This window comes from Uloborus diversus, chromosome 1 (assembly GCF_026930045.1).
Source record: "Uloborus diversus isolate 005 chromosome 1, Udiv.v.3.1, whole genome shotgun sequence".
NCBI classification, from domain to species: Eukaryota; Metazoa; Arthropoda; class Arachnida; order Araneae; family Uloboridae; genus Uloborus; species Uloborus diversus.
The window spans coordinates 65,343,319-65,370,328 of record NC_072731.1 but is presented as its reverse complement, the minus strand read 5'-3'; the positions used below and the strand labels follow the sequence as shown (position 1 = coordinate 65,370,328).

Sequence of the window (27,010 nt, the reverse complement as noted above, 5' to 3'; positions counted from 1 at the left end):
TTACTCCGACCGACAGAATAACAGAGCCGGGAACACATTTGCAAACAGTAAATAGAGAAATTAGTGTCACTTTTTTTTTGAAGAATGCCGAGCAAAACCAAAATGAAGAATAACAGAAACTCCAAATCAGTAACAGAAACTAATATTAAACTAAAAATTAAAAAAAAAAAAAAAAAAAAAAAAAAACATGCCGACCTGATATTGAGATGGATTTCGCTGGTCAGAACACACATTGTTAACAAATATGAACTGACAGCGGATAGAAATTTTAAATCATTAAGCTTTTCTCCTTATCTGACTACGAAATAGCTACCGGTCACGAGTATAAAGGCTTTGAATAGGGAAGTTTTCGATTTTTCAATTTTATTTTTATATGATAGACGTATGAACACGTATGAACATCATAGGTGAAAAATTTTTTGCGATACGATAAGTAGTTTTTTTTTTTAATTAATTTTTAAAGTTCAAACATTTAAGAATTTTTAGAATAGAAAAGATCTGTTTAAGATCCGTCAAAAAAGTAGCGGATTCGGATACGGATACAGATCTTTATTTTCCCTCGGATATCCGCGGATACGGATACAGATCTTTATTTTCCCTCGGATATCTACGGATACGGATATCCGGAGCATCACTAGTTTGAAACCTATTTACATTACATTTGTTGAGCAACGACGAAATGCTTTTTGTCCTCACTTGGCCGTTTTTGAGGTTCCTTTGATCTTTCAGATTACCATGACGACGAGAATAAGTCTAACTCATTGTTATTGTCTTGTGCCAGCTTGGTTGGTAATTTAGGGGGTGCGCTATGTCTCTTTCTCATTTTTTTCCCACAAAAAAAGGGGAAAGAAAACCCCTTGCATTGTTAATTACTAAAAACATGTAAACTCCCTCTCTCCCCCCCCCCCTTTTTTTCCGGGAAAAAAAAACGTCGACTCGAGAACCGTTAAATACTCGGGAAAAATTTTAGGAACGCCTGTTTCTTTTTACTAAGTAATAACAAATGACTTTACTCATATCATAAGCAAGTAAATTTTATTTAATGTTAAAGAACTGTTACAAGAAATATTTAAATATTGAGGATAAGAAAAGTAACTGTTATAATAATTATTTAGAAGTGATAAAAATTGCTGAAAAAATCATAGTTAAGTTCTAAAATTAATCACAAAATTCAAGTCGCTCCGCCGCCGGACTACCGGTTGAGAATTGCTGCCCTAGCGTTTCTTTTGAAACGAAAATTGATATAAGACTAGGTCTTAAAACACGGTATCTACAAGACATCATAAATTGGGAATGTCTCAATAAATCCCTCATTATCGCTGTTAAAACACAGAGCGGGCGCCACGTGATCAACATTTCTCCGAAAGTCGTGGCGCGTGCTCTCTTCTTGTAAACAGACGACAGTTAGCAGCCCGCCCTTATCAGCTGAGAGTGAAAGTCCTCTTATCTTGGTCCGTTGACACATCTATGTTTTGGCGATTTATTGGGAGGAATGCGAAGGACTATGGCCCGCCATAAACTTGCAGTTGTATATTCTCAAAAGATTTATATTTTGACAGTTAAGGCCACAACATGTCAGACTCGCTCACGACGAGATATTTTCCTGAGCTGTTGTCGGGCTGTGTTTGTGTTCAGGGCCAACGAGAGGCCATGTCAACCTAGTCGGAAATTGGGGGCCTGATCCTTGAGGGGTCCGGTTTGGAGTCGGAGCATTTTTAATTTTATACGTTTTATGGGGGAGGGGGGCCCCGACAGGGGCGGATCCAAAAATTTTTGTAAGGGGGAGTCAAGTTTCAAAGGCCAATGTTATACATCCTATGCAAAAAATATTAGTTAAGCAGAGATGTCTCCCCTCCAAGGATGATGTGCACCCCTCCCCCTGCTTAAATGGGAGCACAACCCTTTCAAATCCCCCCTTACCTAAATTTTTAATGGCGCAACCTGCGCTATGGATCATATTCCTCAAATTTTCAGCAAAACTCAATTGCCCATTCCTTTAGGCAGACAGACTGGTTACATCACCGTAAGCTTTGAAATAAATGAAACCACAGCTGTAAAACTACAGTTGGAAAAAGGTTAATATTGATTTCAATAGCTAATTTTTCGGATTAAAATAAAAAGTTGAAGTCTTATAATAGTCGTAAAAAAATTCTTGTCACAGGGGGGTCAGCTGACCCTTTGACCCCGCCCCCCTGAATCCGCCCTTGGGCCCCGAGCTCCAAACTGACAAGGGGCCCGCCTTGACTCTCGGCGGCTGTGTTTGTGTTTCATTTGATCATTTGTTGCATTCCGGTTTTGCACACATGATATGTAAAGCGTTTATTTTGTACAGAAGATTTTGACACGAGCCACATTAAACTTAGTGAGAAAAAAAATCAAGATAAGCATGTCTGAAGATTCATGGGTAACATTATTTCGAAGATCGATTGGTTGCCTCTTAAATGTTAGCCAAATAAAAACGGGGGAAAAAAGCATCCTTAGGTGTCAAGCCGTGTTTGTTTTTCTAAGTTCTTTCTTTCTTTTTTTTTTCTTTTCTTTATTTTGACAGAATAATCAGATGAATGTTATAAATGCATGGAAATTCTACACAAGTTCACTAGTAGTTTATTTTTTATACAGTTTAGTAGCAATGACGATAGTCTTGAATTTGAAGAAAACATTGTCTTTCCTTTGTTCCTCGATTTTATCAGCACCCCGGCCTGATCAACACACTGTCCGGCAGGTCCGTCAACCTGGGCACCACAATTTTGAGGGCACCAAAAATAGGATGAATTTCTTTCCTTTTTCGGAAACTACTACTCGAGTATGTACTGATTTTCTTCTGAAAGGGGCATCAAATTTTATCATTACTTGGGCATCATTTTGCCTTGATCGGACCCTGTCAACACCTTTTTCTAAAGCTGGTATTTCTGATTTTTACCTTGTCTTACTATTTTACTAGTACGTTAAACTCTAGTTTAGCTATCATCATATACATAATAACCAATTCACTGATCGAATAACGCTCTGTGACGTCAGCAACAATGAAACTCCCGCCATAGCATGATAATTTTATAATATTTTTTGGTAATGCTCGACAGGCAGGGAAATATTTTATTTTGACAAGGCTAAACTGGGGCCAAGACTAATTTTAGGACAATGAAAAAACGAAAAAGTGATCAACAATGAACGCTATCTACTGGAATTTAGACTTAATCAACTGGAGTTAGCGTGCATAGAAATCAGGCGTAGTATCCTCTTGGTTTAGCTAGAAAATGTGGAATCATACACGCAGAGCTTGATTCATTAAAAAAAAAAAAAAAAGAAAGAAAGAAAAATGCGCAAAAGCCAGATCTGTTAAAAAACACTGCTTAAAAATATTCAAGTTGTTTGTTTTTAATCTTTTTTTTTTTTTTTTTTTTTTTTTTTTTTTTTGCACGTTATCTTCATTATCTGCTCAGCAAAAATACACAATCAACAAAGGCACTAAATTTGAAGATTAGTTTCTAAGGAAATAATTGTGCATTGAGTCGCAAAAGAACTTTCTTTTTAGCTGAATGCAGGAAAAGGGAGATTAAGGGACATTTTTATGGGTATGTTGAAACGGATGTCGCTAATAAAACACGTCAGAAGAGTTGTGTTGCATAGGAACAAGTAAAGTTGATTGTGAAGTCGCCTTTCTTGCAGTGTTTTTAACTATTTTAATTCGCATTTTCCCCACTTTTTTGAGCATGTGGTTGTGGTATCTTTCAGAAAAGTTTTTTCTTTTTTTTTTTTATAATGTTAGAACTACCACTATATTTTTATATGCTGTATAAATTAGGGAGGAAACCGCAATCATTATTTGTTATCTATATTTTCATTTTCCATAATTAATGTTTTACCTACTTTATTTTATTTTCATATTGTTGTAGTAAGCTATGCAGGCTAATATATTTTATAAATCAATTTTGTACACTGAGAAAAATGAAGTTTTCAAAAATGAATATATTCATGCTATTAAATTTTCTTGAAACCTTGTGTTTCAAATATGAGCACCTACGTTTTCAAATAGTGTGCTGAATTATTTTATACTCAAAAATGTGTACATAACTCGGTTAATACTAAATTTTGAAATTATTACATACTCAAAAATGAGCACAAATGCCTCAAAAATGAGCACGTACTGTTTCATGCCTGAGTAAGTGCAAGTTTCAAAAATGAGTATTTGATTGCCTCAAATTTGAAAACCACGTCGTCGAAGCCATATCGACTCGGCGATATGCTCAAAATTGAGTACTTTTCGTTGTTTTTGAAATTGTTGGTTTTTTAGAGTGTAGTAAAACAAAGTTTTTGGCCGAATTTTATCAGTAATTTTAATAGTATACGTTTTCTTAATTCTTCAATCCACGCTTTCTATGATAAAATAGAAAAGCTGTGTAAGTCCCGAAAATCTCTTTAAAAAATTAGAACTATTCTTGTGCGTTATATTCACTTTTTTGTTCAATTGAATTTAGCAAATTGCTTCAGAGAAGTGCTTTCAGTAATTATTATCAACGTGCAAACGATCATGGTGAATTTTGAGGAAAGAATATTCTCATCGAATAAGTTGAAATGTTTTGCCATCAGTAGATAAATTTCTTTTAAAATTTTACTCATTTTTAACCAGATTTTCAGAACGACACAATATTTTTCCTCGCAAGTGTTTTCTTCATACCTGTGGTGTTTTTGAATTACAGGTTGCATTTTCAGACAGCGGCAGGGGCGGACTGGTTCCCCCGAAAGGACGTCCACCTTGACTCCCAAAAGCCCCAAAGAAAAAAACGAGCTGATGTGTGCATCACATGACTTCCTTTTACTCTAATTTAATGTCATTTCCCCTTCACTGGCAATTTTAATGTGATTCAATAGTTTACTCTCTAAATATCACCAACAGTGGCCAATTTGAAATCAGATTTAAAATTAAAAAAAATCGCCAAATTTGTTTGGCGACCAAAAGACTGGCGATATATTACCAAGTGTCAGACAAATTATATCACCACTTGAGTTTACATCGAAATTGACAACGATTTCCCCCCAAAAAGGGGCAAAAGACCCCTTAGGAACATCCGAATGCAACCAAAAGAGAAGGTGCACAACTAGAGCGAACTAGGAGTCTACGTACCAAATTTCAACTTTCTAGGACATATGGTTTTTGAATTATGCGAGATACATACACACAGTGGCGTAGCTAGACCCGACTTTCGGGGGGGGGGGGGGTTACTTCTTTTATACATATTATATATATATATATATATATATATATATATATATATATATATATATATATATATATATATATATATATATATATATATATATATATATATATTTATATATATATATATATATTTATATATATAGAATCGCTTGGGAATTTTTTCCTTTTCTTCTTTTTTTTTCTTTCTCATCTCTCTTCTTTTTCTCTTTTTTTTTTTGAGACTAACGTTTCGGGGGGGGTTTTGTCCCCAAAACCCCCCCCTTAGCTACGCCCCTGCATACACACATACATACGTACATACGGACGTCACGAGAAAATTCGCTGTAATTAACTCGGGAATCATCATTATGGATATTTCGCGTGTCTCTACGTTCTTAGGCACTTATCCACGTGTGGTCGAGTCGAAAAAAAAAACTCAATGTTCATTCGGGGGTGAGTAAAATGGAAATTAAGGTCGATTTTTGAGTGAAAATGTTTTTGCGAATACAATACTTCCTTTTTTGTAAAAGGAAGTAAAAACGAAGTTGCACAGGTTTAAGAGTGATAAATAAAAAGCACACAGGTTTTAGGGAAGGAAAAAGAGAGAGAGAGAGAGAAAAAAGGGAAAAAAATGTGTTTATTTCTTTCCGATGGTCCAGCGGGCCAGTCCACCCCTGATAGACAGCGGGACGATGTCGAAAAACTTCAAAGACTTCTTTAGTGTTTGATGAGGTTTTGGGATCCCAAAAGATACGTTATGACCTCATACGAATGCGAAGGTGATAGTTGAAGTTTAAGGGGAAGGCGTTTAGGGTTTAGGTAAAAATTGAGATGTTATATTTGCAAATTCAAATCTTTCGTGTTATGATGATTTTCAACAACAAAATTATATACATAAAGTAATTAAACTAAATTTAAATAAATTTATGCAAATAAATTAATTAAATGAAAATTAAGGGCAGTTGTCTGAATTTAAAAAAAGTAATAATAACGGAGCTAACTGCTTAATGGTAACGGTTTTTTTTAAACACAAAACCACTTTACTATTTCGGATCGCTTGGATCGAGTCAAAAAAACCCATTGTTTCTGTAATTAAAACACTTTTCATGCAATGCTTTATTATGAGCGTATATATATATATATATATATATATATATATATATATATATATATATATATATATATATATATATATTAAAAAGAAAAAATGTTGCTCGATAGTTTGTTTTAGGACAAGGAATGTGCCATCATTCAACAACGGGAAAGAAATGTTTTTAGTAATAGCAACAATTTTCTTTTCAAATAAAATTTTCTATTGGTAGTTTTTAATTTACTTTTAAATGCCAATGCCTGACATAGCGTTGCAATAAAATTTAGATGAACAAGAACCGAAGGAATAAAAAAATATATCATTAAAAAAAAAACTTGAATATAAGTTGGCAGTTTAGTGGAGTCATTTTTATTACGAGGTAGGGGTTCCTACTTTTTTAATGCAGACGATGCAAATGGATGTAATTGTCTCAACTTAGGTGAAAAATTTTTCCTTGTGCGTACACCCAATCGCTTAAAACACCCTTTGTGTGAATTCCTGTTTCATTATATTCATCTCCCGAATATTTTCCTCTCCTTAGAACTTCATAACCTTTTCGGAAGCTCAACACAGTTGCGAGCAGGGCTGCGGAGTCTGAAGGAAAATGACCGACTACGACTCCTGAAATTTTAAAACCTTCGTCTCCGGCTTCACGGCCCTGGCAGAGTTAAATCATTTGTTAAACACTCTAAAGCAGTGTTTCTTTAATTGTGTTCCGCGGAGCCCAAGGGTTTCATGGAGATCAATCAAGGGTTCCACGAAACTCTCATTCTTTGTTTTCCTAACTTTCTTTCCAAACAGTTAAAAAATTTATGAAAATAATGATTTTTCAAAACTTAAAGTTTAAGTTTTAAAATTTTGTTTGCTTCTATACAATTTTGTTGCTGTTATACGGTTATTTATTTTATTTATTTATTTTTTTATTTTCGAAATTTTATTATAATAATTTTTATTTGGACTGTAAATAAAACATTTCAAGGATTCAAAAAGTCAGTAATCCAACGTTATAAAGCACAAAAATTGCAAAATATTGCAGACACGTGTTTCGGTGTTATAAGGAACATCTTTTTTAATGCAAAGAAGTGTGAGCTTCTGGATGAAAAGTCATCCGAGAAAAGCAACACGATGGAACAGGAGATAGTATAAATATCAAAAAATAGAAATTAAATAAAACAAAAAAGATGAAATGACACCTGGAGGCAAAATTTATTATATAATTCCATCAGGAAAAAACCGTTAAGTAATAAATTTTCCAAGAAAACCCATAAACAATGCAAAAAGTCCAAAAATGAAACCACTCTGAATAAATTAGCAATAAATTTACCAGCGGAAAAAACTATGTATGGAAGCAATGTATGAAATGGAGAATTTCTCCATTTGACACGTGTCTGCAATATTTTGCAATTTTTGTGCTTTATAACGTTGGATTACTGACTTCTTGAATTTTCAGCACAAAGGTATTTATTCGTTATTTCAAGGATGTTGTTTCAAACTATACTACTTTTGAAAAATCAGGGATTCCAAGAAAAAGGGATAATTTTAAAGGGTTCCACTTGTCAAAAAAATTAAGAAACGCTGCGCCAAGAGAAAATGACCGACTCGGACTCATGAAATTTTAAAGCTCTCTACTGCCGACTCTGACTCATCAGCCCTGGTTACTAATGCAAACTCACAAATAATTTTGCTACGAAATAATAGCTTTTATTTTTAGGTTGTGTTTATCTAACAGTTTCTCGTGATCAATTTTGAATTAGCCTAATATCCAATGCAACGCGATGTTGCCAATAAGAGAGTGAGAGAAAAGTGCTTCGGGTAGCAGCGATATTATTCAGGTCATGCGAAGTTTGTCATCCGCGGCACTTTTCTCAGCCCTTGATGAAGAGAAGATCTTGATCGCACAGCTTGTAATAAGGAAGAGGATACCCCGAGGAATGTTTAATGATGCCATAACCTGAAGAATGTTTTAAATGCACCTTCGGGTATTTAGGAACTTAGCTCTGCTGCGTTCTTCCTGTGGGAATCTACGTACTGACTGCTCAATTCAGTTTGTTTGTTTTGCTGTCCAACCATAGAATCTATTCAGGAGTTTTGCTTTTGGTTTAAAAAAGCATTATTCGTCATTGACTTCATTTTTTTAAATTTCGAATACAGGAAAATACCACTTCCGGGGATGATTCTTCCAAACATTTTGAATTTCTCTGGAAAGGATTTTTTCTTTGTAGAAATAATTTATAGGGATCCACTTATACCTATTTGTTGTTTTACTTTCGACACTTTTAGTTGTTCAAAGTACTTAGGCGGCTCGGGCTCGTACGGGGAGGGGGGGTGGCAACTGCCCCCTCACTTTCGAGAGTAAAGGAGCCTTGCCCCCTCATTTTTCAGAGTTAAACGTTAGTAATCGATTGAAAAATGATTTTTTTTTGGGGGGGGGGGTTTATTTCACGAAAAAAAAAACTAAAAATTCCGCAAATAAATGGATTTTTTTCATCTTATTTCATGAAAATGGAACTTTGAATGAATTGGAAAGGAAAAGTTCACGGTGGCCATTGGTCCTGATTTTTGAGGCCACATTCCACATTTTTTGGAGCTCATAGAATCAGTAATAAAGTCTTTAATAAAGCCCATTTTTTACCACAAAAAAAAAAGCTTCTGGGGCCACGCGTACTAACAGGGCCGGATTAAGCCAGCGCGGGGCCCGTAGCAAATATTTCCAAGGGACCCTCGCTTTTGCATGATATAGTAAACAATAGAGCTCTTCTTCATGGTGATGGGCAGTGCACTTATAACACGCATGAGTACATAAATGTGGATATAATTTTAGAGCTTTACGATGGTTAGGAGCCTCTTATAATGCCCTTCCTCTTCCCGTTACTATTACTACATGTTTTCAACTTTTAATTCCAAAAGCGCAAATTTTGGACGATATAAAGGGGATCCAGGCGATATAAAAGGAGGGGGGTCCGGGGGATAACCAAGGGAATTTTTCGATGTTTCAGTACTAAAAACTCACTTTTAACGATTCCTGGTGATATTAGGAAACGACTCCTGGTGATATTAGGAAGAGAAGATTCGGAGGTCATCATTTGGAGAAACTGAAGTCAAAGAACGCCATTGCATCCTATCTTAAGTAAGATCAAAGGAAACAATTTGGGTTCACAACGACTCTCTCCAGGGAGTTTTTTAAAATTGAAGCCTTAAATAAAACCGTAGCTTATCTTTAATGATGTTGCAGAGAGAGGAAAGATGGATGTTCAAGGAGGTCCCATTGGAAAATTTTCGAGCGTATTACCTATTATTAATCTAGAAACACAATTTTAAGCAGAAATTCTCGAAATTATATACTCTGAAAGGGTAGTTTTTTTTTTTTTACCTTCTTTGGTGATTTTGGGGCGGAATTCACGAAAGCCATCTCTTGGGAACTTCTCGAAAGTGAAGTTGTGAAAACGTGATAGATTGAAGGCCATCGCGGGTTACGTTTCAGTATGGGATAGGGTTCAGGCACTCTCCAAGGCAACCCGGAAAATTTTCGAAGTTGAAATCTAAAAAGAACATTTTAGACCATTGTTAACAATGTTGGAGGGGGAGAGGTACGCTCCCATAGAAATTTTTCGAAATTATAGTCCAAAATACGCATTTGTTGGCCACCTTATTAGACGACGTTATAGGGTGAAATTGAGCTCCGGATTACAACCGTGGAAATTTTTCGAAACTGAAGTTCCAGAAAGCAGTTTTAGCGGGTTTTCGATTACGTTAAACAATTTTCTTCCTGAATTTTTCTGATTTTCAAGTTCAAATAAAAATAGTTTTGGCTACTTTTGGTGATGCAAAAAAAATGGGTTAGGTTAGGGGCATGGGCGGCAGCTTTTTAGTTCCCTCCCACTCAGAGGAAAAAATTAAAAACGATATTTAAAGTCTTTCTTCTACCCATAATTATTTTAGTTCATCAAAAAATAATATCCTCTTATCAATTTATTTATTTCGCTCAGCATTAGTGTGAAGTCTCAGAATCTTTTTCTTTCCTTCTATCAGGATCTCTTAATTTTGCTCATTGTTGTTTACAGCGGCAGATCTACGGGCTCGTGTCGCGGGGAGGGGGGGGGGGGATTTTCAGAGTGAAAAATTGACATGAAGTTAAGTAACCAAAGAGGATTTAAGGATGACTAATAATTACCTTTTCAGGACTCCAATTTCGAAAGCTTTAAGAAGAAAGTCACTTTCAAACAATTTCTGAATGGTAAACCTTTCCCATCTCTTGTCTAACATTGCCAAAGAGAACTTTGAAATGTGGTTTTAGGACTTGTGCTTTAAGAGTTTCAACATCCTCCTCCGGTTATCAACAAAAATTGCTTAAATTTTTAGATCCCAAATTCCGGAGAAAGCCTTTGAACCATCTCGATTTCAAAATTTCAAAAAAATTCCAAAGGAGAATACCCACCTACTCTCCTAGCTTCTCAACATTCGGGGAGAAGGGCTCCAAACCACCACTCTTTACCCAAATCTAAAACTAAAGGTACCCTGCTTCTTGAAATATTTCTGTTTCTAACATTTTACGTAGCAAACCCGTAACCCCCCCCTCCCCCACATAACGTCACCAGTGATAATCTAAAACCGCGTCAGAATTGTTTCTGGGGGAGTTCCCTTTCTCTAATCTTCCCACATAGCTTAAAATTTTGTTTTTAGCTATACCATGGAACGATTCTTCAAACCCCTTCCTTCCAAAGATAGCCTGAAATTGACTTCAGTTTTGAACACAATTTCAGGAAAGAACCTCTTCCCTTAGGGCTCTCCAACCTACGGCCCGCGAACTCGTTGGAAATATAATTGACATAATATTTTTAATTACAAATAGTTACTTAAAATCTTTTTACCGTTAATTTAAATTGTTTTTTAATCATTTTTTGCTGTTAACTACGTTTGCAGCACCCATCTCTCTTTTTGCTCTTTCCAATAACAAATATCTTTTCTCCGCGCCACATTCTCCCGCTTGTCCCCTGACATTGAGTTTTCCTTGACCCCAGGGAAAACATATGCTCCATTTTACAGTTCTCTACCAGAAAAAGACTTTCTAAAAAAATTCATGCTAAAGCTATGTTTTCTCTTTTTGCATCCACTTGTAACTGTGAACAGACATTTTAAAAATTATGTTGAAACTAAACATAGATTTTTTTATCAGACGAACATTTAAAATTTCTCTTAATTATCGGAAGTACGAATTTTGCCTCGGAATGAACTGACATTTTTAGCGGTAAACAAATGCAATCTTTTTATTATTTTTTTAACATTTTAATTTTTTTTAAAAGCTTTACACGTGTTGTGTTCTTATTTATTTCCAAATGTTTAATCGTCAATTATTGAATAAAAAAAGTTGAAGTACATTGCAATCATTTTGTCTTGTATCACTCACTCATTAGCCTTTTTTAAAAAAAAAAAAAAAACAACTTCACTTTATTAAATTGTGACAAAGAATACTTTTTGTTTCAGTTTCCTGAACTATACTAAATTTTACAAGATCCACTATCGTTATATTATTAGAAATTTATTGGCACATAAAATGTAATTTAATTTAGCTAACAGTAAGCATGTATAACGAAATATAACAACTTAGAAGCAAGCCCAGAAATTTACAAAAACCACCACTGAGCGCTTAAATTTAAAAAAAAAAAAAAAAAAAAAAAAAAAAAAAAAAAAAAAATATATATATATATATATATATATATATATATATATATATATATATATATATATATATATATATATATATATATATATATATATATATATATATATATATATATATATATTCGCTATGTATGGGTGGAGGTGGGGGGTCTGGATAGTGCTAAATAGATCATCTGAGCTAAAATATTGTTGGACTGGCCCGCCTCGCCTCCAAAAATTTACAATGTAGCCCGCGAGTGAAAAAGGTTGGACACTAGGGTGGGCCGAAAAAACTTTTTTTGGAAATCTGTTTTTGGATAGTGCGGAACAGTTGCTATATGGGCCCGTTATTACCCATAAAAAATTTCGCTAAATTTGTTTAATATTTAGCCGACGCTATTTGACCTCAAAAAACGGAAAAAAAATGCAAAAATGCACTTTTTTCAAAAAAAAGGAGGTGGGGGGGGGGGGTCGAAAATAAAAGTTTGAAGCTATTGTCAGCAATTATTAGAAGTATCTGTCAGTGAATTAGTTGAAATCCTCAAAGACTTTTATACATTTCGTAGAATATTTAGCTACGCTCCTTTAAGACTAAAACATTGGAAAAATGAAAAAAAAAAAAAAGTAGTTTCGAAATAAGTAAGTACTGAAATGTTACGCAATACGTTACTTAGAACACCCATGAAAATTCAATCAATTTTATGCGACATTCGTACGCCAATTTTAAAAAATGCACACACTCAAATAAAAAATAGTTACATAAGATGCTAATTTTTTAATCTTCGGTTCCAATTGTTTCTCCTGGATAATAAACGGCGCTCAACTACTTCTATTATTCCCAAGATTATTTTATAATTATTTTATATATATTTGACAAATAGAGCCCTTGAGTATTAAAAAAATGTGAATCCTCTGAAGTCCTTTAAACTGATTAATGAATTGAACGCAAGTATTTTTCTTTTTCTCAAGCCATTTCTTCCTCTCGACTTTATAACCCACTTAAGAGACAAAACCCCTCGACAAGAAATGCTGTAATTCTACACCTCCACAGCTGGGAATTAAGCAATTAAAGGGGTCCTCTCTTGTGTCCAATGTCCACAATGAGTTGCCACTGAGGCATCTTATACTGGAATTGGACGGTTGCACAAAGTGGCCACATTCATATTCTGGAGCTATCGAACAACTTCTTAGAGATTGTGAAAAAAATCCGGTGGTCAAATTTGATAAAATTGACTGCAATCTTCTGGTTTTGGACATGGAAGATATAAAAAATTTAAGTACTGATGAACAACAATATTTGTATAGAATCTGTCTTGCCGTAAAAGATGGTAGTTGTCCTTCAAGCGTGGCTGACAGTAGCCCAGGCAAACTCAGTCAGTCATGCGCGATGGCTGACAACTACAAACCGTTTGTTACGCTTGTATATAGGCACTCCAACTCCATCAGAAAACCTTACAATGCTTGTAAAGTATGTAATTTTAGTTTATGCTCCAATGTGGTTTGAGATAAAAATGAAACCGAACTGCCAGTACCGCGCCCAACATTTTTGGAAAATGATTTCTCTTGCAAGGCAGTTTCCAGACAACGTTAAGGAGATAATTTTCAAATTTCTCTCAAGTAATGCATATTTCGCTCATCCTGAACAGCTACTGTTGACTCGGATGGTGTACGATTTTTTGAGCGTCCTAAACTCAATTTTGAAGCCGTTGATTATGTTGATTTAGTTGATTGGGCAAACTGTGTTGTAACAGAGTCACCTATTGCAATGCATCTAAAAGACCAACAATGGAAAGAAATGTGCAAAGAACATTCCACAGAGTTTACTTTCGAGAAAATTCCCTGTCACACGCAAGCTGTGAAACGTTGTGTGAAACTAATAACTGAAGCTGCAATAAAAGTTCGTGGTGAAACTGCACGAGATGGATACATTCGTGCTAAACTTCAAGCTAGGAAAGAACTTCCATCTTTGATAACAAGGGGCAATATTATTCCAAAAAATAATATTCATTATGCATGAGGTATTATAAATCAAATTTGAAGATTTCTTTTTTAAATATTTTATTATCTATATATGTAGTTCTCGAAAATGTATGACACTATTGCGTGATAATAATTACTATGATTAATGGCGCTATTTAATTATTTAGTCTATTATTTAATTTTTGAAAAATAATTTTCACATTGGTTTTTAAAGAAATTCAATATTTTTTTTCATTTTTCTCCAATTTTTGATGTCGGAAAGGAGCGGTTAAATGCTCATTAAAATCAATGAAACATTTTATGGGCTCGAACTGACTCATTATATAACATTTTCGGCGCATTCCAGCAAAATATTTGGAATTTGGTTTTTTTAAAAAAATTTTCGATAAAAATTCTGTTTTCTCTTTTTTTTTTCGGTTTTTCAGTGTCAAATAGCGCCGGCTAGATATTTTTTTAATATCCAAGAAATTTTTTGTGAGTGCTAACTAGCTCACTACGCAACTTTTGCGCGCTATCCAAAAATTGATTTCGAAAAAAAAAAAATTTTCGGCTTATTTCGGCACACCCTATTGGACACCCCTCATCAAACAACCTAAATTTTCTTTTTTTATTATTTAGGATTGAATAGCTGAAATTTTTAGGACCCTAACTCCCTTAAATTTTATTAAGTTACCTTAAAATTGACTTCATTTTGCAAAAAAAAAAAAAAAAAAAAAGGAGAGAAAAAAATATCTAGAGAAAACCCAATTCTCCGTTCTCCAAACATTGCCTTAAATTGTAATTTTTTAGGTCAGTTTTGAAACTCTTCCTACCCAACGGAGCTTTTTCTCCTTCCACTGAGAAAGATCAACTAAAATTGCGTTTTTAAGACTTCAATTGAAAGAAATTTCTGGAAAGCAATCCAACGAAAAAATAAGATTTTTACTTTTACATGAGCATTTAGAAAAGTTAGATCTAAATAAAAAGAGAAAGATAAATTTAAACGGATTAAAGTGCGGAAAGCATTTTTTTTTTTCTGGAATTTTTTGCTCATGCCGCGGGGGCCCGTAGCATTTGCTACTTCTGCTCTATGGCTAATCCGGCCCTGCCTACTAACAAGTTCTTTTGATCACCCTTATTTTTTGGTGCACCCAGGTTAGGGTTTCCAATCCCGAATCCCGCGGGATCCCGCAGGTTATTTAGCGGGATTTATCCCGCGAGATTTTGCTCTCAATTCCTTGGGATTCCAAGTCCCGCAACTTTTTTTCCATTTCAGCATTTTCCAGCTTTTGCCGCTCATGAAACGACTATTTTCACAAGCATCATCTGAAGTTTTAATCTTCTTCCTCATATATCTGCAAGAAGAGCAAGAAAAACTGCCTTTTATGACCAACGATGGTTTTACCATTTAACATCCCAAGATAAGTAGAGTATATTTTTCTGAGAATGAAATGGCATTCTTATTCGGAGGTTTCAGTTTTCATACTTTCAGCAATTGTGAAAATGCGTAAAACTTATAAGCATTTTCGAAAACCATCACTAAAATTCAAAACCCAGTAAATTACTCTTTAGAAAAAATAGAGAAAGTGTATTACATATTCCAAAACCCGCTGGAGTAGCCTGAATACAATGTTGAAGCACTTCAGTAAACTTCAGCAGTGCACTCAAAACTTTTAAGCTACAAAAAGTGCACTCCAACGAAGAAATCAATGAAAAATCTGACATTATTTATGTATTCGGCACGACTTTAACAAGGGCGACAGAAAGTTGTATGAAACAGTTTGACTCGCGTGACAGTGCAGTAAGTTAAGCCGCTTGTGTTTTTGAATTCCTCTTTAAAGTGAGAGGTAGAATTGGCAAAGTTATCCAAACACTTTTACTGAGACTATACGACTTGGTGAAAAGGTTGAAATCAAGCAGTATTCACCCCTTGCTGTAATGATCCAAATTCACTGATACAATGACTAACGTTAATGAAGCAACAAGGGAAATTATCAATGCAAGTTAAATTGAATACAGCAAAACACACATCCAAGAGGCATCGTTTTATTCCGGAATTTGCAGTTCTTGAGCCAGCATGAGAGAAAAAAATCTATTTTAGAAGGTAATGACAGGAATGCGGATCTTTTTCTAAATGGCCACAATTATTTAATTTTAGTAAAAACCAATTGCAGTGGAGTCACAGCACACGTGTTTTCCATCAAGCGCGCATTCATCCCATACGAGGGGCACACTTATGCTTACTAAACAATAATTGCTATTTAGGATCTGACTTTGTAGTGCTTTACAATTGCTGTACGGAATTAAAGAAGACTGTTAATTCAAGTAATAAAAAAGCAGTTCTTCCTAAAAAGCATAACTTTTTCTATTTGGCACATTAATTTAAATCTTTTAGAACAATTAAGTCAATCCCGCGGGATTGGCTCCTTACAATCCAGAAAGCCTGCGAAACTGAATTCGGCGTGGGATTGGAAAACCCTAACGTGCACTATCCGTCTATTTCAAATATATCGAGAATCTTTGGTTTTCTAAAATTATCAGAAACTTTCTCTTTCTTCCACATCTTCACTAACTTTAGATGATACAGAGCGCTTAGATGACATTATATTTCATCGCCTTTCATATTTCGAATGAAAAAGTGTAAAGGAAAAACGCAGAGTGGTTATTCATAAATTGAAACAAAACAACGTTTTTGACTTGTATGGTGAATATTTTCGTGTTGCGGGCGGGAAATTCGTTTTTAGCTCTAAAATTCGTTACTCGCGATATAGTCATTTTGCGTAACTCAAATCGCGCTGTAGCACGAGTCCACTATTGTATATCCGTTACTTGAAAGCTTAAATTTGAGGATACTTTAAAAAAACGTTGTTGCAATCAATCTTCGCAAGTAAAATTCAAGGGGTTGAAAATTTCCTATATAGACTTGCCAGACATCCCGGTTTTGGGCAAAATCTCGGTGTCCCGGCCGATTTGCTTCAATTCCCGGTAGAATATAAATTTGATTACAGATGATTTAAAAAGTCAAAAATTATTTACTGTGAAATTATATTTAGGGTTATTACTTTGTCATTTGTAACATGGACTTGTACGAATAAGCTTATGAGAAATTTTTCAGTAAGATTTAAAAAAAAAAAAAAAAGACTTAAAAGAAAAGTTCTAGCCAAGGAAAAGTACACGTAAATATTGTTTAAAATTTGTAATCCCCGTTCAAAGTGTTTCTTCTTTTTACTGAAGTAACTTATAAATAGTAACATGTAGGAAATAAAAAGTTCATCTGCTTACGTCATTTATAATTAACCCTGATTTAGGTCCACAATTCGTAACCACGTTTTTTCATAACATTGAGAATGAACTACCATCAAAACACTCTACCTCAAAAATACTATCTCAGCCAGGGGTGTGGACCCTTTTGATACTCGCACGCTGGGGAGTGGATGTGGGGGGGGGGGGGGGGGATTCTGTTGTCCCGGTTGAACCCCCCGGAAGAATTCTGGCAAGCCTATATATAAGGAGAGAAAATTGAAAATCACCACTATTTTTCTTTGCACACATTAGTGGCCTATTCCAAAAATTATAAATTTTTTAGTGCAGCGATTTCTTATGTTCCTCGATAATATTCCGTATCACATAAATCGGTGAATTAGATGCAAGGGAAAATTATTTAAAAAAAAATTTCTGCCACCCGTTACAATTATGACGAATAGATTCAGCACTCAGCAGAGGAAAACGCAAGCGAGAAATGTGATGACCGCATGCATCCAAAACAAATCCAGTGTTTGGTCTGCGACGATACCGGTTTTTGGCGGGCAGTCACTGGAACCTGTATATAATTTTTTTTTTTTTTTTCATCTCGCTGTGAGGCATCCCAGTCACGGTTGTAGATGTCTGTCCCTCCCCCACTTTTTCCACTAAGCTGAGCATGCGCTTTATTTTTACGCCCGTGGCGTCGCTCCAGTTCTTCCATGTGCTGAGGATTCCTTTTTCTTTCTCACGGGAAACCGAAAACGTTTTAAAGGAAGGGTCGAAGGTAGGGTTCGCAGTAAATATGTATTCGTTCTAAGAAGAATTCGTCCTTGCTGCTTAATCTTTTGAACTCTTTCAAATGCCCTTTTGGATACACATTGTTTTACATTAGTGGCGAAAATGGTCCCCTTTCTACACTTGTGGCAAAAAACAAGGAAGATCTCGCGGACTATTTGTTCAAAGAGCTTTAAACTTTGTGAAAACTTGCCATTTCGAAGCTTAACACAATCTCAGGCGGTCCAAGTTTAACATATATTTTGAGAACAAAATACTTCTGGATACCATGCCACATCCTAATTCTCAAGTACATAAGCCAGGTTTATTCACTGAAGCCGTTAATCTCGAAAACCTTCCTACTGTCTGGCCACGTTTGCCACGGTATTGGCAAGCAACAAGTAAAAACGATTCCAGCTGAATAAAGGGAGGGGGAGGAAAAATTTTGAAGAGAGTGTTTTTCATTTAGCTCAAAGTGACTCTGCTTAAGAGACCAACTCGCGTTTGCAATGGCAAACTGGCATTCCTACAAACTAAAATATGCGCCCGCTTCAGCCTTTAAACCAGATTTTCGCCTTTCCATTTAATCGGTGGCCAAACAGTGCCTCAAAAAGTACTTAGTTCGCTGTGAACATTAATTCTACGGTATTCTTCCTGTATGTTTCGTAGCTATAATCGGAGCCGGCTCTAGTAGCTTTGCCGCCCTGAAGTCTTAATAATTATATACAGTCGAATCTCCACAACTCGAAGTTCATAACTCGAATATTCCTTTATCTCAAAGTTTTTATCGGGTCCCAAACTCTTGAGACTGTTGTGGAAACTTCCCACAACTCGAACTACCTAGTAACTCGAACGTTTTAGCAGGTCTCTTGGGACTTCGAGTTATCGAGAGTTGTATATGTATTTTAAATCGTAGAGCGCACTGTCACGTATTGCTGCAACTTGAGCTGTGAGGAAAAAAAACTGAGGAACAAATTTGAGTTTTTCTTTTTTTCTTTTGCTTCCTTACATTCTTCCATTGTGAAATTTACCTCCCCTAAAATATGCCACCCTACGGAGTGGCACAGGTCGCCTACCCCAGTATGCCCGGCTATAATAGACATAATCTGTCTGTCTAAAAAACTGAAATGTTTGTTACTAATTCAGAAGATACCATCGTCTCTTTCTCAAAAGACAGGAATAAAAAAAAGGCAACATTTGACCGAATCAACACTTTAGATTGAGAGGAGAAAGCAGTGGCCTTCGATGATCATCGATCAAAGCTTGTTCTCATTATCACGAGAAATTATGTTTTCTCGTGAAACAAAAGAGTGAATCGTTAAATGAGGCAGTGACAAGCAAAGGCATGGACGAAATTAAAAATTTAGAGATAACCAGTACAAATGATAAGAGCATCTCTCCTCAGCTTTGGGGAAAGAAATAGTACTAGTACCCCTAATAAGTGCAGCTGTACAGCATGATTTAGATTTTTTTTTTTTTAAATGAAAGCATACCCAGGATCTGAACTTACATCCTTTTGCTTCTCACTGCCTCAAATGATGTTATTCTCAGCTGACTTATGTGTCTGTATTTATTATCTTTTGTGAGATTTTTATACAGGAAATAAACATTTTATGGGTTTTAAGAAAATATTGAATATTTATTATTTATTGCTACGAAAGGATTTTAACATTTCAGCAAATAATTTAACCTTAATAAACTTTTCAAAACCATAAATTATAGTGGTGACTTCAATTCGATCATTATCAAACATACTTGCACAAACGAAACCAATCACGTGGACGTCTGCTTTCTGCTGATATCCTATATTTATATTTCAGAGCTCTCTTAATATGGAGTGGAAACAGTATATAGGAACCTCTGCCCCAGTGCCGGATCTGGGATGGGGGGGGGGGGGGAGCCTTGCAAAATTTTTTCGCCCACTCTCAATTTTGTTGTTGCTCTACACCACTGATCATATTCCAGAGCTCTCTCAATATGGAGTGGAAACAGCATAAAGGAACCTCTGCCCCAGTGCCGGATCTAAGGGGAGGGGGGAGCAGGTCCGGGCTCTTGCGACGGCTGGCAAATTCACCCTCCTTCTGTGTTTTTTACTTTATTTCGTTATTTTATTTATTTCCTTTTTTTAAAACTCGTGATAAGAACTTAAAGGGAGATGGATAAGGGCGGCTGCTTGCAAAATCAACGATCCGGCACTGCTCCGGCAGGCAAAGTTTAACTAGCAAACAAATGCGAAAAAACTACAAAAATACTAACATAGAAAGATCGGCATGAATAAAATGTTCCAACCAAACAAATACGAAGAAATTACAAAAATGCTAACACGAAAGGACTGGCATAGACAACATGCCCAAACCAAACTTTTACCTTCTTCGTAATTTGAAGTCCAAGGTGAGAAGATATCCTTTCGTCAAAGAGTAACCCGGAGTTTACGGATAATTCCTTGAAATTTATTTTATGTAACTACGGCAAATGTATCAAAGTGGGTGCTGCCGAATATAGAAAAAAATATTCAAACGTTTGTATTTTGATTTGCTATGGAGTGTTTCTGTTAGTAATAAAGGTTCCCTGTGGAAAAGCAAGACGAAACAAAAAATTTCTTGTATAATAAATTGTTCTTGAGGAGGAAGTCCATCTCTTTCTAAGTCTAGGTCAAGGGAAAAGATTAGATTGGCGGCTGTAAACACCCTCTTTTAATCCTGCCAATTTCTTCCACCTTCAGTTCGTGGACGAAATTAATCGTTTTCCCTCCCGGCTACACCCATTAGTACTCAAAAATTTCGTTTCGGATTCTTGTTTTCAGAGCTTTATGTTAATGCCTTGATAAAATAAACTTTCTAGTTCTTTTTTTTTCTTTCAAAATTTATAAGCTGCAATGTATACAGTGGAAAAAGAATGGTGAGGTTTCATAAGATTTGGAAACACTGGACTTACCTCTCTCTGGTGGAGTTTGAATGAAAGAGCGAGTTGTAAAGATGTCTCAGCGTGTTATCGCATGCATCCCACTTGTTATATTATTCAGTTGGTCAAAATGGCGATCAAAAGGGAAGGAATTTAACACTGTGTGATTGCTCCTGGCTAGATCACCACGCCTAACGCAGTGTATTTTTTTCTTGTTGGGATATGTAAAGGATACTGTGTTTATCTGAAAAATTGAATCATTGCAACAATTGCCCCTGAGACAACGTGTATGGTGGGAATTGAGTACAGGTGTGGTTACGTTAAGGCGACAAGTGGATGGCACATTAATATCTTTGGAATGATTTAAGTATGAAAAAGAAATTTAATTTTTTGTGCCATTTTCACTGTAGTGAAGTTTCAAATACATACGTTTGAAACCTCACCATTCATTTTGATCCTCTTTGTATTTAATCAAGGCAATTTGTTTTAAAATGAATTCACGAGAATGTATTCACATTCCAGACTTAAATAATAATTTAAGTTGGGGAAAAATATTATTCGACGTGTTGCTGGAGCTTCGAAGATAACCCTCAGAAAAAAAAAGGGAAAAAATGACAGCAATAAGTGTATTATAACGTGAGGGTATTTCCTGATTGAATGAGATTGAGGGCCGACTGATTCAAAACGAGCCGTTCGATGTGATGTGATTCGTTTAATGCGGACGTCGCTGCTCTTCAGGAAATGACCGTGAGCGAAATGACAAAGGATGTGAGTGAAATTCCGTGCTTCAGTAACGCGGCGACATTATCTTGTCGTCGACAATATTGGCGGAACAAATCTGTTATCTTGTTAAATATATAACTTCTCTTTTTCTATTAGAGGGTGTTCCAAAAATGACGATCCATTTTCATGATGATCAGCATGTTTAATAAATGAAGCAAACAACACAAATACTTAGGAATTCAATTAGTACACGACCAACACGTCAATCCTGCATGTCAACGCACAGAACGGCGTAGGGAGAAATTTTTCAGGGGGTGGGTGATATGAAATTTTGCAAAATTAAAGGCCGAAAAGCTCAATTTTATGCCCTTGCATGTGCGTTCAGCTGTTGCACCTCTTCATGGGTTTTACCACTCGGGAGAAACTGGGAGAGCTTTTTTTCAAACAGATAAGAAAGAAATCAATGCTGTATTGATCGATACATTTCCTCGAAAACACAAATGTATTGGCAATACATTTGTGTGGGTGGAAATGGATCGCTATTTTAGAACACCCTGTTTTATTTTAGATCAGTATAGTGTGTAAGGCACCAAGTTTTTCTACTTTCAGTTTTCTTTCTCTGATGTTGTTATTTATCCGAATTGTTAGATTTTGGTTCTGATAACTTGAGTTCCGATGGATGAAGGATTGAAAATTCTGATTTTAAAGATGTTCTCAGTATAAAATATGACAACGCAAATAGTAACAGGAGTTCATAAGTGGGATATTCGAAGACAAATAGAGGGTGTGGGATGGTGCTCTCCCACAATAATTTCTCGAAATTGAAAACCTCTGAAATAGTTTTATGTCATGTTTGATCGCTTTAAGAACCCATCCCCTGCATTCATACTTGATCAAGCTTCATAGTATAGGAGATTGTATAGGAAATCAAGTACAGTAAGCTGCCGATTGTCCGCGAGTTGTTAGCAATCAGGAACATGTATTTTCGCAGTAAAAAGCAAATACCACTTTCTTTTCTTTTTTTTTTTTTTTTGTCGAAAAATTGTAAACAAACTCAGCTGTTTTTGTTTTATTTATTGTGCTTTCTTTATCGTACACAGTAGCGTAACAAGGGGTTGGCAAAAGTGGCTCTCGCCAGGGGCGCAGCAGCCAGGGGGGCGGCATTTCGACTGATTAATAAAAAAATATTTTTTTTTAAAAAATTGACCATATGAGTAGAAAAGTGCTTTTACAAATAAAAATTAAAAAAGAGCTTGAGGGGAAGATACATTGCTATAAACGGAACCGAAATGAACAAAGAACCAATAATGTTTCCATCAAGTTTGATCGAATTTTTCAATAAAACGGAGAAAACAGAAGTATTTAAATGCTGCCACTTAAATACATTGAGTTCAAAAGTTGAACTTTTTCAGCACGGGCTTCATTTTATCATGCTCAACGAAAACGGTAAAAACCGTACCTTGTAATGACAGACTTAATTCTTTAAATTTACAAAATAGAATGTCAGCAAGTGTGCTAACATTTGTATCCAAAGAGTATCAAATGTGCAAGTGACAAATGAATGAATTATGAACTAAAAGCACTTGAACAGACTTTACTTGACTTTCTCTCAAACAAACATATTAAATTTCTGCTGTTACAATATTATTTTCGCGAACCCCCTTTGCACATCTCGCGAACCCCAGGGGTTTGCGAACCACTAGTTGAGAAACGATGGTTTAAGGAAAGTAGAGCTGCATGCAGTATACCGGCAGCCCGATTATCCCATCCAGAGACTGCAGTTTCGTCCTTGTTATGGTATCATCAGTCTGGAATAGTGAATAATCGAACTGGGGGCGGATGGCATCGCATTGAAGCTGAGAGTGCCAAAAATAAGTTGATAAAGTAAATTTAGGTTGCCAGCGAGAGTCTGCAGTCATGGTGCGGTTCAACTAGTATATTGAAGGCAAAGCTTGAATCTTAATACCAAAGTTTTGCCTTCAAGGTGTGCCGCGGGGTTCTACGTCAAAAAAGAAAGCGCGTTTTGTCAGTGTTTGAAAACTTAAGTTTTTCCCGCTTCGGAAAAATCGATCCCGCACTGATTTAAAGTAATGTTTTGTATGTTAACACTGAGGAATATGTAGTTAAGAGTTATATCTTTGCTACTTTTTCATTATTTTAATGGTTTTTTCTTCTTTTTTTTTTTTTTCTTTTTTTTGGAATTGTTTAGCTAGAAAATCGGTTACATTCATATTGAACGTTAAATAGACAATTGTGCAATAGACATGAGAGAATACTGCAAATCACATCCATGGGTGCTGTAAGGAACCCCATAGTTTTAAAATACGGCACACTAATTACGTAATAGTACCATGTACATCTTTTTTTTTTTTTTAACCCTTTCTTTTTGCCGTTTCCTTTTTGTGGTTTTCCGCCTTGCATTTTTGCGGTTAACTGATTTCCCGTCATCAGAGATAATAGCTCTCAGAATGCATTCTTATACGTGAAAAGTATGAAAAATAAAATTCAAAGTTGAAGGCAAACTAATTTTGTTGAACATTTGAATTCTTTTATTTTTAAAAAAAATCTTTACCAACTGACCTAATGAAAAATAAAATTCGAAGTTGAAGGCAAACTAATTTTGTTAAACACTTGAATTCTTTTATTTAAAAAAAAAATCGTTACCAACTGACCTAATGTACTAATAATAAGCTAATATATGACCTTTCCCTACCTAAATAAAATAAATTCGTTACCAACACTAACTGGGTACATCAGTGTACTCAATTAGTTTTCAAAAAAAAAAAAATTCTTTCGTTCAAAATTACACTTTCTAAGAACATTTTCTGCATTTTTTCCTCCCTTCTTTATTTATTGTATTTTTTAATAATTTATGACTTCGCAACGAATCGTTCAGAGTTTATTTATTTATTTGTATTGTTAAATTACTGTCCTTTAATGCCCTATATTTATCTTATTACATTGGTTACATACTTCATAATGAGCATTAAGATCTGTCGACTTCCGATTAACCAGCTCAAATGGAAGTCTTCTTTTTTTTCAATCAAATTCTTGCTAACAACAATTATACAATTCGAATTAGAATGCTTTATAAATCGAATGTTTCTGTAAATAACGCTGGAACACACAAAGCCATGCCACACAGCTCAAATTAGCGATCAGTTGCAAATTTGTGATCAGTTGCAAATTAGCAACTTATTGTACTGAATTCAAATCAGTTACAATTAACAACTGAACGCTTAAACTAGGGGCATTCCAAGGTATTTTTGACATTTATGTAGAGTCCGTAACATGACCTTTTTTGCCATAACTTTTTAATTTACTGTTTGATTAGCATATTATTTTATTTTGATCTTTTCCTACCAACACACCAGCTCAAATTAAAATAATTTGCAAATCAAACTGTAAATTAAAAAGTTATGGCAAAAAAGGTCACGTTACGGACTCTACATAAATGTCAAAAATACCTTGGAATGCCCCACTAGCAGTCAGTTGCTACTTTGGGCTGTATGGCATTCCATCGCCATGTGTGGCACAGTCAAGCTCTATAATTTCAACAACATTTTGTGATGGATCTCAATATTTTTATTAAGCAAGAGTTAGCACATTTTTTTAATCTTTACATTTGATACAGAAGTACCTTTTGCATAGTTATATTTTTATTAAATAATTTTGTTACTTAAAATTTATTTTGTTTGCATGCGTCAAATGCGAGGATATCTGCCAACTCCTTATAATTTGCTGTATGATTTAGTTAATATTTTTGCCCTATTAATATAGCAATGACGAAACAAATTGCTGGTTTTGAAAGTTAAGCTTCCGATGTAAACGAAACAAATCTCATTTGTTGAGAAATATGATTTACACCGCTGAAAAACATTATGAAAATGGCCTCTCCACGAAAAAAAGCCGCCATATGGTCCCACATGTAACAGCTCATACATTTCATTAAAGAGTAATAATTTTAAAAGTTAATGAACAGATTTTTTGCTTAAGAAATTACACATACGTTAGTGATTTCTTAAGTGACAAAATTTTGTTTTCCCCCTTTTAATTATTATTTTTAATGGAATATGAGTCATCACGTAAGGGACAAATTGACCGTTTTTCGTATAATGGCTCAATAGAGTTGTGTTTTCTTTTGTTACTTTGTTGCACAAAGGTAGAGGTGTAAAATTTCCGGAAATGCTTAGGCAACAGGGGAAAAACGGGGCGCAGGAGTCGTTTTTTTTTCTGAAAAAATTGATTTTTTGAAGAAAAAAAACAAGAGAGTAGTTTTTTGACAGTTATATTTTATATATACTTTTATTATATAAGTATGAAAAGCAAATAATTTATATATATATATAATGAATGTAAATATTACAAATTTCTGAGTGCAATATTTTACTCTGTAAAATTTCTCATTTTTTAATTTTTCTAGGTGGAAACCCTTTTGAAATCTCCCCCCCCCCTCAAAAAAATCCGTTTTTTTTTCTCTCCCATGCCTACACAAAGGTGTTCATTTGTTTCTTTTCTGTAAACATTTCTAGAATTCTAAAGCTATCTTTAAAACGCTTACCAACTTTTGTTCTCTTCTAGCGGCCTCCACCATCGTGTACCGCGTGGCGTCCAACCCCTCTACTTGCGCTGCACCAGGGGCCACATCAAGTGGCACTATCCTCGTGGGGCCCTTCGTGCCCTCCTGCGCCCGCGTCTCACCAATTTCCAGGGCTGCATCCGGGTATCGGCGAACTCTACCGGAGCCAGGTTGTTCCTGGAGGGCGAGAAGCGGCTTTACCCACTCTACCGAGCCGATGATGGCAAACCTGAAGACTACCATCGATGCTTTACGTCCAGAAGAGGTCAGGTGGCGCTGTACATAGAGGCCGATCCGCCCCTTGATATACTCAGAAAGGACGTAGTGGAATTCAGCTACGATTTAGTCCCACAAGAAAACCTAGCTGATGACATGGAAGGTATGTGTTTGCTTGTTTCCCACCATTTCTAAGTTCGGACACAAATATGCATGTGGACCATTGAGAAGAGATAAGATGGAGGGAGTGAAGACTTTCTTTCGCGAAGCAAAGACCCCCACGTCACGAGATAGATTTTAAAGCAAAGCGTTGGAAGAAATCAGGTTTCCTTCGCTAGTTTCACGCAAAACGTGTCAACCATTCGTCGTTGTTGAGTCACGTGAGTTGTGGTCCTTGCCTCAGCTTTTGCCAAGCAAATGATTGGATCTGCTCCCTCCATTTACTACTTCCTGCTCTAAAGTGTGGAGGTTAACCTGATTCACCATTAGGCTTACAATGAGCCAAAAATTATAGACCACAAATATTATTTAAAAAAAATTAGTTTGAATTTTTGGCATCTTGAATTCAAATTATGTTTTTCGCAATCACGAGCGTGTGTGTTTGTGTAGGCGCATGTGTCTGGGTGCGTGGGTGCGTAAGTGTATGTATGCATGTGTGTGAGTGAGTGTT

The 27,010-nt window shown here is 35.5% G+C and overlaps 1 protein-coding gene across 2 annotated transcripts in view; it reads left to right on the top strand.

Annotated features, from left to right (window-relative positions):
* The window catches only part of LOC129230110 (meteorin-like protein), a 246,092-nt gene that overhangs the window by 13,903 nt on the left and 205,179 nt on the right, over positions 1–27,010 (top strand). For both annotated transcript variants that reach the window (XM_054864517.1, XM_054864525.1), the window contains exon 2: positions 26,127–26,503. In XM_054864517.1, the coding sequence (XP_054720492.1) occupies positions 26,127–26,503 (377 nt within the window). The remainder of the gene's footprint in view (positions 1–26,126; positions 26,504–27,010) is intronic.